The 17,364-nt window shown below is 36.9% G+C and overlaps 2 protein-coding genes across 2 annotated transcripts in view; one reads left to right on the forward strand and one right to left on the reverse strand.

Annotated features, from left to right (window-relative positions):
- Positions 1 to 4,903: 4,903 nt before the first annotated feature.
- Positions 4,904 to 12,206, reverse strand: LOC144449551 (aspartoacylase-like). The gene is made up of 5 exons (XM_078140101.1): positions 11,748 to 12,206; positions 9,838 to 10,115; positions 6,390 to 6,497; positions 5,943 to 6,052; positions 4,904 to 5,253 (listed from the first exon to the last, which is right to left on the reverse strand). The coding sequence occupies exons 1-5, from the start codon at positions 12,065 to 12,067 to the stop codon at positions 5,059 to 5,061; spliced, it is 1,011 nt and encodes a 336-aa protein (XP_077996227.1). The 5' UTR covers positions 12,068 to 12,206; the 3' UTR covers positions 4,904 to 5,058.
- Positions 12,207 to 16,277: 4,071 nt separating this feature from the next.
- LOC144449329 (peptidoglycan-recognition protein SC2-like) overlaps positions 16,278 to 17,364 on the forward strand; it is a 5,439-nt gene continuing 4,352 nt past the window's right edge. The window contains exons 1-2 of the mRNA XM_078139851.1: positions 16,278 to 16,323; positions 16,737 to 16,859. Of these exons, the coding sequence (XP_077995977.1) occupies positions 16,278 to 16,323; positions 16,737 to 16,859 (169 nt within the window). The remainder of the gene's footprint in view (positions 16,324 to 16,736; positions 16,860 to 17,364) is intronic.

Raw genomic sequence — 17,364 nt, forward strand, 5'->3', positions numbered from 1 at the left:
ATTCATGTATTTGGGTCAATTCATGTATTTCAGTCAATTCATGTATTTGGGTCAATTCATGTATTTCGGTCAATTCATGTATTTGAGTCAATTCATGTATTTCGGTCAATTCATGTAATTGAGTCAATTCATGTATTTGGGTCAATTCATGTATTTGAGTCAATTCATGTATTTGGGTCATTTCATGTATTTCGGTCAATTCATGTATTTGGGTCATCTTCCACCAGCCCTGTAAAGATGTCCTTTTTTGTCAATATGCACTTCACATGACATTCTTCTCCAAGTACATCATGTTTTTGGAGTGCTGACTGTGTTCACCCTTCCTTACTATTTACAAGTACAGTGGTCTATGCAGGATGTAAACTATTTCCATTTCCTTGTACATTACATCATAGCGACATGGAATTTTATGGATGAAAGTTGGTTAGATCGTAGCAAACTACACGTTAAAGGGACACAGTTCAGAACTTAGAACATTAATGTCTTTGATATTGAAGTTTCATATAGAAAAACTATCCAAAATCATACTTTTTTGTTCAAGGTGACATAAGCCCAATGGGCTGGGAGGTATTTTATTACCTCATGTCACTATAATAAAAAGTCTACTCCTACTACTACGTAACATTTAAAGGCTCACTTCAAATCAGGCTTAAAATCTAAGTGTGAAAATTGGTTGTTACGCAGCTATAGAAAAAGTCGGTCCAGGATCATAGACTGATCCCATGTAATCCTTACTAGGATAACACTAATGTTTGTTTGTTTGTTTGACCTTATTTACACTCGATTAATTGTTGCGCCAAAGGCTCTTCTAACAACACAATGTCAAGCAAGGGAAATGTGATGACCAGGGATTGATACACGGCCCATTAAACAAAGAAGAAAACCACTGTTTTTCAAAACTGATCCACAGGTTTTTAAACATACAAACTTTTCCCTGTTCATAGAACATCAGCAGGTTCAGCAAACCATTTTAGCTACAACAAAACACTAAACTGTCTTTTCATTGAATGTACATATGATTCATATGATATGCTGTACTTTTTTAAAAGAAATGAATTTCACCAAATGAATATGCATGTTTCTAATGTCAACATTTTGATTGTTTTAAAGCTAATAATGCCCAAAGGATCTTTTCAGTTTGTGAAAGTTTTATGATGACGTAATTTTTGTGGAGCAAATAAATTACATCATATAATCATTTACATATGCATAAATGACAGTTGACACTTCTTAGAGTTAATAATTCTGGATTATTTTCTAGTAGTAAAGTTGTTTTTCAAATGGTGTTAAAATAAAATAAAAAAATTGAAGTTGAGAACTGTTTCCCTTTAAACGGTCGAAAAACTATAATGATAGATTTTAGATATCGATTTTGTAAATACTCTGATCTGGAATGTTTAAAGCTCTGCAGAATTGTTTTCTTTGTAAAATGTAAATAATATTTGCTATTCAAACAAAAGTGCAGAATTGGATAGTTTTGTATGGCCAGCTCTTGGATGTCTGGCAGTGTCCTGATTTGTGTAGAGGTATACACTTGTATGTACCAAGTCTTGTTGGTCAGCTTGTGGTAACCTATCTCTAAAAAAGAGAATAAAATTTTGTGAAATTCAAATTGCGTCTGTGTTTTTTGTTGAAGTTTTGGTCAAAATCTTACACAGAAACTATTTGGTGAATTGGTTTGGTGGTTGCTAAGTATAATGTTAATTTTTATCTCAGACCACTTCTTTTAGTGGTCTGAGTTTCTATGTAGTGATTTCCCACACTGTGCTATTACCCCTGTATGTATAATGGCACAACCCATACCCTTTATAATTCAACTCCCCATGCCAGAGTGTGTACAAGCCAATGCGTGCACGCTCTTTTATCACATAGAAGTACAGCATTCACATTGCAACCTCTATCCTACCATGTCCCCAATTATACAACTGGGTTGGCTGAGGCACAACCCAAGGACTATAGAAACAAACAGCATTGCAGAGGGTCAAAGTCGCAACTTGCATATTCTAAGCCAGCCATTCGACCATCATGACACCACTGTGTCAAAACGTTTTTGTAATGCATGCACATGTATTTAGCTTATGATCAAGAGTCAACTAGCTTCTGTCTAGCCAGTATGATTATCTGATGTCGAGAACACATAGGATTTTATAGAGAGGGTCACATTGATTTCAAACTATTGGTCTGTGATCAAGGATCAAGACAATATGTGGTCTATTATTGACACCAGAGGGCGCTAGATTACTTGGCTATACATGTAGTGCCAAAATTAACTACTGTAACATAGTTTCTCATCTCAATATGAATGCTTCAAAATGGTGTCTAATACAATCATATGCATTCATGTATATATTGGGCACTGAAAGATCAACAATTTTATATCTAGAGTTAGAACACAACTGCAGGAAGAATATGACTGGTTGATAGATATCATAATTTCTCACTAGTTGGGAATTCCTTAATCGTGCGGTAAATAACATGGGAAACATTTTCATGCTTTAGAAATACCTTCATAGTGTTAGAATAAAGGTAACTGACCAGATGATTGTGACTGGAAATCTGGTACTTGGTCTGTATATGCCTGTATGAAAATTGGGGAGCATCTCACCACCCCCCGCTCCAACCCCCATTCCCAGTAAAACAAGTTACACACACAGACAAAATAGCAACTGAGATTTTCATCATTTATTTCTTCTATGGCAAAACATGATTCACAAACTTTTAAGGTAACCATGACAACAGTTCATCATTAGTGAAACATACAGTAGTATTTGTACATTCATTTCACATCAAGGCACGTTCAGATCACAGTAAAAGGATCAATAGTATTGCAAGAAATTTGACATCAGACATGGATATATGCTACCAATGTTACAAGATAAAACTTCAGTAATATACATAACTAGAAAAACAAATATTACCAATTTCACAACCCTTTTGTCTCAGGTCACAGCAAGATAGTTAATGCTTGTAATTCTTGTTTATACTTGACGTAAAATTCCCAAGGCTTGCCATAAAAATAACAATCTGATTTTTTCATCAACACCGCCACTTCCTCTCCACTCACTAACACATAGGCACACATGAGAATAAGATGATCGTGTTTATTTTGACCGTCTAACATGAGGTAAAATGCTATAGTTGCAAGTACTGAATATTATATAATCTCAAATTTATCCATAATTGACAGCAGATGCGTACTACATCACTAAATTGAAGCAACAGAACACATGTAGTAAACTTATAATCTGGACCAACAGTTTGCTAGATGGTCATTCACTTGTATATTGTACATAAACTAATTTAAAGGCTGGACTGGGCAAGTATTGTAAACAGTGGATGTTTGTCAACTGGATTGCGTACATGTACTGGCTATGAGGTCAACTGGATTGCGTACTTGTACTGACGATGAGGTAAAATGGTGTTATTATAAAAAAACCTGGGGGTAAATGCTATTTTTTTTCAAACTGGAAGTCAGAATGTGTTGGGACACTGACAGTGTTGAATTTGATGTGACGATGGTGGGAATGTGGTGGGTCTGAAATATTAGGGAAACATAAGGTAAGGAAAGGTGTAGGAACACATGTATAATGGCATACTTAGGAAAAAGTGGGAATGTGTTGGTACATTGGTGTGGAATACCGGATAGGTTGGGAAAATGGAAGGAATGTGTTAGGACACATTTATAATGGCATACTGAATTAGATGAGAAAGGTGGGAATGTCTAATAGTGAACTGACATAGTCAATGTTACTGAATTATTAATATGTTACATGTATAGAAGGCAATCCTGAGGTAAAATATCACACGTCAAACATCTCCACAAATCTTACAGTATATGTTAGCTTACCATTACCATCAACAAGGCACACAAAGATAAATTCTCTCTTTGAAAGCTTATATGTTACGTACCAGACAACAACATTGACAGCTTTTTTTTTTGTATGTATCAAGCACATAGCAACATATTCTAGAGATTGGCATGAAGGAAAACGCCCTATAGCTATCTGTAGAGTGATATCAGAATTGTGGTGATAACATGTAGGCGATATGCCCCCTCTAAATAGGTCAATTTGATACAAAATTGACACAGCAAGTTATTGTAACACATCAAAATTTGGTGTTCCCTATCCCTCACTAGTGTGCTGTCCAGGCCAATTTGGTGTACCACTTACACAGAAAGTTCTTGTGATGCACCAGAATGCGGGGTTGCCCTATCCTTACAACTAGTATGTCCTGTAATCTGACATACAACTGACACAGTAAGTTCATGTCATACACCAAAATTTGGTGTTCCCTATCCGTTATTAGTATGCCCTTGATCGAGGCCAATTTGATGCACCACTGTCACACAACAATTGTGATGCACCAAAATGGGATGTTCCTCTACCCCTTACTATGTGGTGAATCACAAGAAACTAAATTTCTATCAATTCTGACAAAAATATTTATCTTTTATCAAAGGGTAAACTGCTGGACTTCATATGTCTAATAATTGAAAGACTATTAAAACAAATGGAAGGACCATTTTTTCCAAAGATTATTATAACAAATAAAAGATAAAATGTTCATCTCAAATGATGTTATTTTAAACATTGAATCAATTCTAAAAACTGGATTAGACAGTATAAATACTTACTGTTTAAACTATTGGCAACAAATTTTGCAATAAAAAATCAAAAACACTGACATTAATTGCCCAAAACCATAAAAATACAACAATTTTTAAGAATTTCATTCTTAAGCACACATACCCATACCCTGTTATGTCCTTTCATCAAAGCATGTAAACAGGTCAGAGGTGAAAGGTCAGGGGGTCATCTCACATCATATTACAATAATCATTAAGGAATTCACTTACGTACACGCATATCCATACCCTGTACATCCTTTTCTCAATGCATGTAAAGAGGTCAAACATGAAAGGTCAGATGTCATCTTACATCATACTAAGATTACAGGTATTTATACGAATTAGCATTTAATGCGGTTACTAAGAACGGCTTGATATCAAGTTTACAACATTACGCTACATTTGACTTTCATTTCCTGAGTTTGATTTCATTTTTGGACTTTTAATGTTGGTGCTGACACTTCTACTTTCTCCATAGCCCAGAATGCAAGGTGTTTCTCATAGTACGAGGCCTCATTGATGAATGCTGGGTAAATAGTTTGGTTGCCTTGGTAACAGATGGTCTCTCCTTGGAAGGTCAGAAACATTGGATCCCCGGGCTTCAATGGCTGCCAATCTTGACCCTGTACAAAACGAAATAATACATACTAAGTACATGTAGATAGATTTCAAAGAAATCAACCAATATACTTCAAGTTGTTGCATAATCATACTGAAAATACCTCAAGTAGTGTGGCATTAAAATGAGGGGGGTAACCAGTGCTAACCACTGGAGGACAAACATTTCCAGACCAAGGCCTCCATTATTACTGCATGAAAGCCCTGTAACATATAAAAACTTATGTGAACAATAAATGATATGAACTCTACAAATCTAAATATCAGCGAAATTTTGACTAGTAAATCATAGACAAACTCTGATGACAATATCTGGGTCATCTCAGTACATCAGAGCCAAGAAATAAGAATAAAGCCCTCATATCCTTTCGTCAAGAGGGTCCTCTTCTCATTTCATAACTCTCATATTCAAATGAGAAACTCTATACACAGTCCCTCCATTGCTCTTGCTGCTCTTCCCTGTGTATCAAATAGGATAGTCTGGTATAGATCAGTAAGAGACATCATGTCACAGTGTTCTGATGCTGCATCAGTCAGCAGACCGTTACGGGGGCAGAACAATATGACATATCTTACTGCCAAAGTCTAGTACTGTATAGCATCATATTTTAGCTATAGACTTAGCAAATGTGTAGGGATGTTTTTGAATAAATGTAAACTGAGGTCAATGATTTACTAAAAGTAGAAAATTTACCTGTAGTTTTGGGTGGATCATGGCTGTCAAGTCTCCATTGTCATCTCTTGGGAAGTCAATTTTTTCAAGTATTCTGTGAGCTTCAAGCGAGCATGCTGGGAACTCTTCACCTATATACAAATGTAATACTTGGATTAATTCAAGGCAATTGCTACTGCAGGAATTCAAAATTAGGCATTTTTGTAAACTTTGGGTTCTGGAATGTCATGATTTTTTAATCATATACATTATTTGTGGTTGCTGTGAAACACCAAGTTGAACTTGTTGCTCTTCATTGTTCAGTGTAAGTTCTTGTCGTAGACATGCATTGTTTCACAGGAGTCAGCAGACATGTATATAATAGCAGAACATGTTATTCATGACTCCTAAGTGCTTATTTTGACAACTGCATTGGAAATGATTTTCTATCTCAAGTTTGAAAACTGTTTGGCTAGTACTTGTACATACCCTGATTATACTTCTCAATAAAATCCAACACATGATGAGTTATCTTCTCCATTCTCTGATACACCTCAGCTACCAAAGTACCATGAGCCTGGGGTCCTATTTCAATACCTTGATTTCAATCAGAGTGAAAATATATCATTACATATCTATGTTGTGTTTTGGTAAATTCAGTTCACCTGACAAAACCTTAGATATGTTTCAGGAAATATGTGCCCCAGAGATCAATTTGTACAGGAGAATACCTCTTGGGGACCAACTCATATATACTACTCATGGTGTGACAATAAATCTATTGCATAGTAAATACCCTATATCAAATATAAACACAATTTTATTGGAAACTGAAGGTGATCCTCCAAAAATGTGTCTCTCCTGAAAATCAAATTAATGTTCATCAAATATCCCTAATCTTTGTAATATGAAAGCTTGCTCTTTCCTTGTCCTTTTGAAATACTAGCAATAATTCTAAAAGATTTTGAAGGTTCACCATCTTGTTTTCATGGAAATCAGCAATATATCATTTGTCCCATAGAGTAAACATAGTATTTGGTGGCCATATTGGATTTGGCGGCCATATTGGATTCTAAAATGGCTTAATTTTGATATCTTTTCACCTTTATTTCAAAAGTTTGTAAAGTGACCCATTTTTTCTTGATTTTACTTTAGAACGGGTTTCAGTTTTCTTGAACGAAGTATCAGCAAATGTTTTAAAATTGTTTTTCAGGAGATACTGACCATATTTGGATTACACAAATACATGTATATAGTCGGTCTCAGATTCAGAATCACATGGGAGGACTCGTCTCACATTGAGTCTCGGATTCAGTCTCATATACAGAAAATCATGATGACACCCAACACAAGTCTTCATAGAAGTCATAGTCCCCAAATGGTGTGTTGCAAAGTTATTGTGCAACACATTGCACAATTTATTGATCAATTTGCTACTTGACCATGAATATGGGGATCAAAGGTCAAGGTATAAAAAAGAAAGCTGAGCTTTGGGGTATAGACACTCAAATGGAGTCTTTGCGTGTTCAACTTGTTCAACGAGATGAAAGTGAATTCACATACAGATGTACAGACAGACATACAGACTTGAACCCAATACATAAGCCCCCTCCAGGTTGTGCCCGTTTGGGGCTAAAAATCAGTCAAACAAAATAAGAAATAATACCTTGAGGCTAAGGGAAATGGTCCCACTTCCCACCCATCATAAAATGTTACTTCTACAGATTTCAAAATAAGATCAAAATCTTTCAAAACAGTCACATCACAGATACATCATTGGAATTGGTACATATATAAGCTGAACATTGGCTTAATACAAATGCCTAGGTGGTAAGCATTTAACTCTGTTTTCAAGTAATTTTTCCCAGCTGACACATCCCCTCTCCCATTAAATGGGTGTGAAGGGGGAACATTTCCTGTAGCCTCAACCTTATCATTTCTTGCTTGACTGCTTTTGTTTGGTGTCATCGTGATTTCCTGTATAGGAGACTACATCTGAGGCTCAGCATGAGACTAGCCTCATAGTCATCCAATGTGAATCTGATTCTGAATCTGAGACCAGATTTATTAGACATTGTACAGACCAGCTCAGAGGAAAGTCACTTACAGATTCCATATTTTGCAAGGTTGGCCGTTCCTACCAATTTAAAACCCTCTTTAGGTTTGTCATGTTTAACAAACAGAGGGCATTCGAAGAATTGCTGTAGGTAGTGGACAGCATGGACTATGAGGGAGTCATCCAAACGTTCTAGTAAGAGGCAATTTCCCATGTTTGATGTGGTATTATGTAAATCGATCATAACATCAGTACCAGCATCTGTTCCCTTTGGTCCAAAGATTGTGCTCAATTTTCTAGCCGTTATTATTTCATATGAAATGTCTGACCCAGATACATTTTCCAGCTGGGGACTGTTTGGCAAATATTGCAGTGAAATAAAAAGAAAAGAGACACAAATCAGAAAGAACGACATATGGAAAGGAAAAATGAGGTGCAGTTCATGCTCAACTGTGTCTATGGCGTGCAGTTCATGCTCAGCTCTGTCTATGGTATGCAGTTCATGCTCAACTGTGTCTATGGCATGCAGTTCATGCTCAGCTGTGTCTAAGGGGTACAGTTCATGCTCAGCTGTGTCTATGGCATGCAGTTCATGCTCAGCTGTGTCTAAGGGGTACAGTTCATGCTCAGCTGTGTCTAAGGGGTACAGTTCATGCTCAGCTGTGTCTAAGGGCTACAGTTCATGCCCAACTGCATCTATGGTGTGCACAGTTCATGTTCAACTGTGTCTATGCGTGCAGTTCATGCTCAGCTGTGTCTATGGTGTGCGCAGTTCATGCTCAACTGTGTCTATGGCATGCATTTCACACTCAACTGTGTCTAAGGGGTACAGTTCATACTCTGCTGTGTCTATGGGGTACAGGTCAAATAACTGGGGCATGTGCAGTTAAACTTTCAAATCTGCAATGAAAGGTTATCATTCTTCAAATTTAGTTCTTTATATAGTTATTTTATCACAAGCTCAGTCATTTTTTTCATTAATTTGTTTGCATTTACGTACATTAATGAATTGTTCAGTGTCATCACACTACATATGCAGTATTAACAATCCAATCATATGCAATGTAAACATTGACATTACATAAGAAATGTTCCTGATAAATTATTCAGTTTTACGTCAATGTTCTACCCCTCAGTCATTCTTTATGCATCATATGTGCAAAATTTCACCCAGGGTGTGTAACTACCCGCCACCTTGCTCATCTCCATAAACGTCAAAAAGTGAAATCCTTATATTTGATATTGAATGAAAATAGTACCCCGACAACACTGGAGTATGAATACACTGTGAATTCACGGTACTAATGAACTTATCACTTCAGTATAACTTATCACTTCAAATCAGTGTAGGAATATAATGTGAGTGAAATCATAGTTCCAATGACTGAGCTTGTCACTGCAATGAAATCAAGCAAACTGCTGATAAATAGACACATGCATGTTTAGCTGCATTGCATTTATCTCAGACTTCGTAACTGAACACAATCTTTGAACCAGGAAACATCCCTCAGAAGGCAACCCTCGTTATTTAGCTTCATTAGAATGGATTGAACAAATACATGACTTAATCAATCCCTTCTAATTAATATTCAATGAAAACAGAAAATAAAGTTTAATATACCGACTTTGTATGATGCTGGTGAGAAGTGAAACTTTGGGATTCAAGGCCATGAGTAGATATTGTTATTTGTAACTATGAACCAATAGTTCATTCTTGCATGTAGACTATGTAATGTCAAATACAGTTGATGATGTCTCCAATGATAAGTACAGCACTGAAATTTGCTGACTTTGTTTTGTTTGTTTGTTTGTCAAATACATTTGACGATGTCTCCAATGAGTACTACAGCACTAAAACTAACTTGCTGTGTGGTTACTTACCAAGCCCATGAGTTGCCACAGTGCGACTTGTATGATAGGCATTGCCTGTGATAAACACATAGTTCAGTGACTGCTTTAAATTTTGAATTATGTAGTTGACTAAATTTACAATCACTGGATCTTCAGTGTTATGTATCATAAGGGAATTTTGCATGTTAGATGTAGTGTTGTGCAAGTCCACAAGAAAGTCATATGATTCTGGTGAATGTTTTGGTCCAAAGATTCGGTTCAATTCTTTGCCTCGATTAAGTTCATATTGGCTACTATTGCCATCACACCTGGATAAAAAAAAAAAAAACAGATAAAAAAATATGTCAATTTCACACCATCATTTTGTGATCGATTTCGTGATTGGGATTCGGTGCTGGTTTTGGTCTAACTCTAACCTGTAACAATCACAATGACAGGTTCAATATGGTCTCACGCTTACAGTCATGAATTTGTGACTGTAGAAGCCTCCATATCTAATATATTCCATGATGGCATCTGAATGTTCCGTAAAGTGCTCCTGCACAAGAAATTGCAAAAGTGACGACCTTTGAAATGGTCATGTCTTAGCTGTACTCACAACATAGTGTATAGCATGTGGCACTTGCGTGAAAAACAACTTGAGTTTAACTCAATATGTATAATTGCATGTGTGGAAAGTATAACCTTATTGTAAATTTTACAGTGTGATGTATGCATGCATCTCACAGAAATTTACTGCCAGGAAAAAAATCATGAATTATGAGACAACGACCTCAGTACTAATTAAGAACACAAAGTGGTCAATCATATATCAAACCATGAACTTATACAAAATTTCTCATTTCTTTATTTTTTGATTAAGGATCATAAAAGCTTTAGTCTGTTCATTCACACCTTCTTAAACTTAAAGAGGCACAAGCTGAGTTTTTTTGTGTGTTTTTTACATATTTGGGTGTAGTTTTGCTGCTTTTTTACAAGGCACTCATAGTATTCTACTTACTGAAGCATATTTAACTATCACATATAACTGACTGAACTCAAACCTGGTATTAAGACATAACTTATTATGATCTCATGACGTAATTAATATCATACGTATCAAAAATGTTCATGAAATCCATACTATGCAATCAACTGTCCTAACCATGCCAGAAGACAATTGTTATGCTATAGAATACATGCATCAACATTTACAATGTAACATAAAGCATAGATGCTCTCTTGAATGTGTATGGTTAAAATGAATTCCATACTGTATTCTATACTGTATAACAGTGTATACAGAAAAAAACAGTTGACCTAATTCAGAGATAGTTGACAAAGGTTCAACTTCAATCAAGAGCAATCTTCTTGCACTTGTATAAGAATAGCTTGACACACATACAGACACATGAATCAATCTGTATTGATTGATTGATTCAAGTGTCTGTGGCCATGGCCTGAAAGATCCAGGCATTGTTTCCACTTACATACAGTATTGTAATGTGCTCAACGTGCTAGTGGTTACAGTACACCCCTACCCCATCCCATCCCACCCCATAAGCAGCGGTCTAACGACTAGATCTTTCAGATTAGTAGTAGTAATAGTATATTATGTAACACAACCAAGGACACTAGAAAAGGCAATTTTTTTCAAAGCTACCTTCCGGTTCCCCCACAGGTGCTAGGTGACACTGTGACTGGGCTTTTTCAAGCGGTTATATTCTAGGTCAAGGTACGATATCAGACTATTTGATTAATAGAGCGAAGAATGTTGCGCCGTGAGTGCATCAGTTTAGAGTATAATCATGAATGTAAGCAATGGTGATTTGGCTGGCGGGAGTTTTTACCCACATCAGAGCCACATCTCACACACAGCTCCCCCCCCCCCCACACACATATACACACGAATATTCATAAGCAGTACATAACTGAGCACAAAGAGATGTTACTTGTCTGACCTGAGATTGTCATCTGTAAAGACTCTGTTAAGATCTGTGTCAATGTACCGCACACATTTTTCAACTGCCTTCGGGTTACTGATACACACAGTTGTCTCGAATGTATTCCTTGTAACCGGTGTCTTATCTTTCAGCCACTGCTTCACAAGATACACACCGGATAGTTCGTTTCCATGGGTACCACCAAGGATACCAACACGTCTAATCGGCTTCAAAGACGTCATTTTGTAGCTGTGGTGCAATTTTCTAATTGGGAGTACCCTTACAACGTGGCCCACTCGGCAAACTGCTGGTGTTAGATAACATACAATTGAAGGCATCAGCCAATTGGTAGTTCCACAGAATATTTCTAAGATTTAACATATATACTTGAGTAACAGCAGCACTGCTTGGAATTATGTAAATATTGCCTGATGCACCTATTAAACCGTGAAATCTGCCTTGACCTAAAGTGAACGTCCTCGACTCACGCGCACGAAGCTCGAAGAAGGTGACATGAGTTCAATAAACGACGCCCTCTACGCTCACCTTCTAGGAAGATGACTTTCGGTGGCAGTTTCACGTCCTTTTGATGTAATAATAATTTTAAAAAATGGAATCAACACCTGTACAGTATTCGGTGGCCATATAGGGTTCTAAAATGGCTAAATTTTCAAATCTACTAAGGGAGCCGTCATTATTTACGACCGGGGGGGGGGGAATTGCCTTATAACCCCCTAATAACCCCCTGCCTGGCTTACATTTTTATCTATCCCCCCCCCCTTGACACACAATTTTCGTAACCCCCCCCCCCCACACATACACACACACACACACACACACCACCACCACCACCACCACCACCACCACGACTACTACCACCATTTATTAATGGCTTTCTACAAATGAATGTTACACAAATTGAGGTTGAATTTTCCATGGAGACACACACACATACACATACACATACACACATATACACATACACATACACACACACACACACACACACACATACATACATACATACATACATACATACATACATACATACATACATACATACATACATACATACATATACATACATACATACATACATACATACATACATACATACATACATACATACATACATACATACATACATGCATATATATACAAACAAGCAAACAAAACTTTTTATTTGAAATTGAATTTCCTTATAACATGATGGGTGTAGCTTATTTCAAAGGGAAGAGGAAACAATGAGTGCAGCTTATTCCCAAAGTAGCTTGAAAAATTGTAATTAGGCAGTATAAGTTGTATCAAAGTTTGAGGGAGCCAGTTGGGAGTAATCGCGTATATATAGGTGAGTTCTATACTTCAGTGTTAGCAAAATTTTTGAGTACCCCCCCCCCCTTCACTCCCCAGTTTTTGAGTGAACCCCCCCCCCCCATATTCCTCTGACCCCCTCCCCGGTTATAAATAATGACGGCTCCCTAAAATCTAATCTGTAAAGACGTCTATTTCACAAATTCGTATCGTGACCCCAGATTCTTGTGATTTATTTTAACTGAGAATAGATTGGAGTTTTCTTGACCAAAGTGACAGTAAAAGTTTAACTGTATATTGCCAAGACACATTCTACATTACTGCAGTAGACTGCACCTCGGAGATGAACTTTACTCAAACTCAAATTTAAGATCCTGGTCCTTATAGAAAGAAATTTAGGGTCCAACGTCTTACTTCAAGGAAATCAGCACTCTATTAGTTGTCATTAGTCTACAACTTAGAGTAATCGGTGGCCATATTGGATTCGGTGGCCATATTGGATTCTGAAATGACACAATTTTGTAATATGTTGACCTCTATTTCAAAAAAAAAAATGTCCGGTGACCCCTGACTTTTTGTCTTGATGTTTACTGGGAATTGGTTTCAGTTTTCTTGGACAAATTTAACAGCAAAAAGTATAAAGAGTTCATTTCTGAGGCGAATAAGAAAGACCGTGTAATGTACCGAGGGGCCCTGGTCATATGTGTTGTGTAATGTACCGAGTGGCCCTGGACACTGTATCGTGTAATGTACCGAGGACTATATATCATCTAATGTAATGTAGTTCGGTTGATTTTGAAATTATCATTGTTTTATCTGACATTTGTAGGTCAGTCCAGGTGATAGCAACATTAAATGTTCTCACAAATTGTGATATCCACATATCGTCTGAATCTTTTATCTTTTATTTGCCAATAGAATAGAATTGAATAGAATAGAATAGAATTGAATTTATTTCCACCAGAAACATACGATAAATAACAATACAAACAAGAAAATATCATCAATAAGAAAATGTTCTGCTGAGGAGGACCATGGAAATAGTAACATGTTGATATAGTAATATAGTAATATGTTGATAACTACTTGGGCCTCATGTATAGATAGCTGTTTTTTAAAATACAAAAATACTCATTTGAATATGTTCGATGTCTCAAAACTGTTATTATTCCCATGCCCATACATATAACATTTCAAACAACATTATATTATATCAAAACAAGCACCACGACGTGTCAAGATAAATATAAGATCAAAAAACATCTTCCAAATGTCTGTGCAAGTTGTTGACAACATATACGCATCCATGTGTCTTGACGTCGAAAACTATAACGATTACGCTAGTGGTTAAAAGTTGAAACTTCAACTTGAAATATTTAGTCATTCTCACAACTTAGAACATGCATATTTGTCACGCTGATGCAACTTCTGAATTTGAGTTTAATTACCGTAAAGCGGGTTGTAGTTTAAGACAATGTTTGGATTATCAATGTGTTGTGTGATTTTTTTTCTAAATTTTCTGTGACATCAGGTTATCTAAGGCCATGAACATTTTTTGTCGGCACCTGTATGTAAAAAAATCAAATCAAGAAATAGTATCCCGCTAATCATGGAAGTTTATACATGTATAACCGTGGGTGATACTTCCATGGTGTGATTTTTATCATTCAACCTGTACAATATTCAAAGACCTTATTGGTAAAAGAACGGGTATTTAAGACGGGCACAATATACTAATATCATGATGTTATGCGATCAGTCGGCGTTCTGCGTGAATCATGGTACGTAAAGTGCAATTGGGCTGCTAGAATGTTCTGTTAGTAACAAACTTAGGGATTGTTTACTCTGGTTTAAGTTTATAAGAGATCTAAGTGGCCTCACACAGCTTCAGAGTCGACTTTGTCAAGAGAAGTATAGTCCCTTGTCGGAGGGCGCACTGTATAAGGAGATATGACGGGGGTGGGGCCATGGGGGGGGGGGGACAAGACCACTGGCACCTGTCCCTTCAAATTCTGTACAGGAAAATGTGGTCAACCTTTTTTCTCTCGGTTACTATTAGCCTCCCAATATACCGGCATAAGGTCTATTGATATCACCTGACACAGACAGGGCCTCCTGGCACCGACACAAGTCTACGGACTATATACGATCTCACCACTTTTTCGCAATCACTCCGCACTCAGATATTTCACATAAAAGAACCCACATTTGTGTTCAAATATTTCTCAAGTTCAAATAAAAAGATTAGAAACAGCTCGTAGACTTGAGCAAGTCTACAAGAACACATAGCATAGTTGTTTGCTTCGAAGAGCAAGGACGGGCTGCAGTGTTATGAATGGGGTCCCACTAGTGCTTATGAAATGTCTTCTGTTTCTGTTTGAAATTTATCAGACGTTTTACCACTCTCCAACACCTGTATTGGTTATCACAGTTCCGATAGCTGTCGACGTGCCGAGATAAACAGTGCATATATGGATATGTCTGTCTACGAATTTCCACTTTATGTGAGTCCTATAGATACTTATGAATTTAAACAATCACGATTTCTTTATCGTGCCTCGGAGATTTTAATGCCGAGACTGGCAACGTATACATACATACATACATACATACATACATACATACATACATACATACATACATACATACATACATACATACATACATACATACATACATACATACATACATACATACATACATACATACATACATACATACATACATACATACATACATACATACATACATACATACATACATACATACAAACAAACAAACGAAGTAATAATTAGTCTGATAAGATAACTTCACGAAAACAACTGGTGGTTTATTTACATATTACTATTATTAGAATATTCAGCTGTTTTCAATATTTTATTCCCACATTCATCATATTGATAGATGCACGTGATGCGACATGTAAAGAGGAGAGCCCGGCAGGGGGAGGGGGTTGTCTCCACTTCCCGGAATTTAAAGTGGGGGCGGGGCGGTGGGCGATCCTTTGACTATTAACCACAAACTTTATGTTTATCATATATAGAGGAAAGTTTTTTTGTGAACAAGAGGTATACATTTGTAAATTCTTGTAAATTCCTGGTCAAATTTGACAAGACGCACAGAGTACATAACGGAATAGGAGTGTCACCCCCGTGAGATATCCGGCAGATATATAAAACTTCATATCGTTATTTGGAACATCTTGTGTCTGTCACTGAGGTATATAGAGCTTGCAGTATGAAGATTGTGTTGTTGATTCTGTGCGTAGCTGTGACGGCATTTGGTAAATGTCTCAGTATAAGTAACCAATACCTAACACTTTTAACGTGGTGGCAGTGGTGGATTAAGTCCTTTAAACCATAGATTCGAGGACTGGTTTTCCATTTCCATGTATGACATGTTTTTGAAATATTTTGATGGAGAGGATTATGTTTTAGAGAAAGAGTAACTTTTTAGCACGATGGAATCGGGGGATGGTCATATTTATGCAACAGTCCAGGCCTGAGTGTCCCCCCTCGACCCTCCCCCCTTTAATTACTGAATGCTCCCGTACGAACGGTTACATGTAATCGACATCTTCTCCTCCACACCAGTATTGATTATACGTGACTATGTTTCAAAGTTGCCCACAGCTTTTAGTTTGATTCATAACATGAATTAAGCACGTACGGTTTATGTTTGATTTTGTTTCTATAGCCGATACTCAGTGTGATAACAGAAATGGGCAATGCCAGGACGACAGTCAACATTGCGATGGCTGGTACGAGACTGGATTATGTGACGGGCCAGCCAGCAGAAAATGCTGTGTACCGCCAGGTGGTGAGTATCTCAAACGCTATCGTATACACTTATTGTACGATTTTTGTTTCGTTTAGTTATACATGTATTTATGTTTTGCAATATTGTAACGTTTCCGATTACAGTAACGATTAATCCATTATTAAAAGGGTACAAACTAAGAAATCTCATCGTCATAAAACTAGTCTTTTTAACGGCATTATTCCCTCCTATGGTGAGCAATTTTTTTTTCCAAAAAAAGGACGTGTAGGATTCCTTCATCGTCGTAAGCCACATCCTCCTTTACGGCACCGCCCAGCGGCTTTATTTCGCAGTATCGCGGAAGAAATAACGGCTCTGGTTTGCGAGAATGGATTCCATTTTGCGGCATAAAATTTAAAACCAGATTATTGAAAGCTATAGACTTGAATAATGTCTTGAATATCCCAGTTTTACTCTGGGTACATTTATCATATAGCTATATTGTCTATTATATTAACCCAAAAGTGAAATTAAGGCAGACACACACATTCGCCCCTCTTCTTTC

This window comes from Glandiceps talaboti, chromosome 18, assembly GCF_964340395.1.
Source record: "Glandiceps talaboti chromosome 18, keGlaTala1.1, whole genome shotgun sequence".
Lineage (NCBI taxonomy): Eukaryota > Metazoa > Hemichordata > Enteropneusta > Spengelidae > Glandiceps > Glandiceps talaboti.

Excerpts from the sequence above, each read along its gene's own strand:
- LOC144449551 (XM_078140101.1), bottom strand. The coding sequence starts at position 12,067 with ATGCCTTCAATTGTATGTTATCTAACACCAGCAGTTTGCCGAGTGGGC. Across the intron at positions 6,053-6,389 it reads TATTGAGAAGTATAATCAGG|GTGAAGAGTTCCCAGCATGC; the intron begins GTATGTACAAGT and ends ATTTGTATATAG. Across the intron at positions 5,254-5,942 it reads TGATCCACCCAAAACTACAG|GGTCAAGATTGGCAGCCATT; the intron begins GTAAATTTTCTA and ends CGTTTTGTACAG.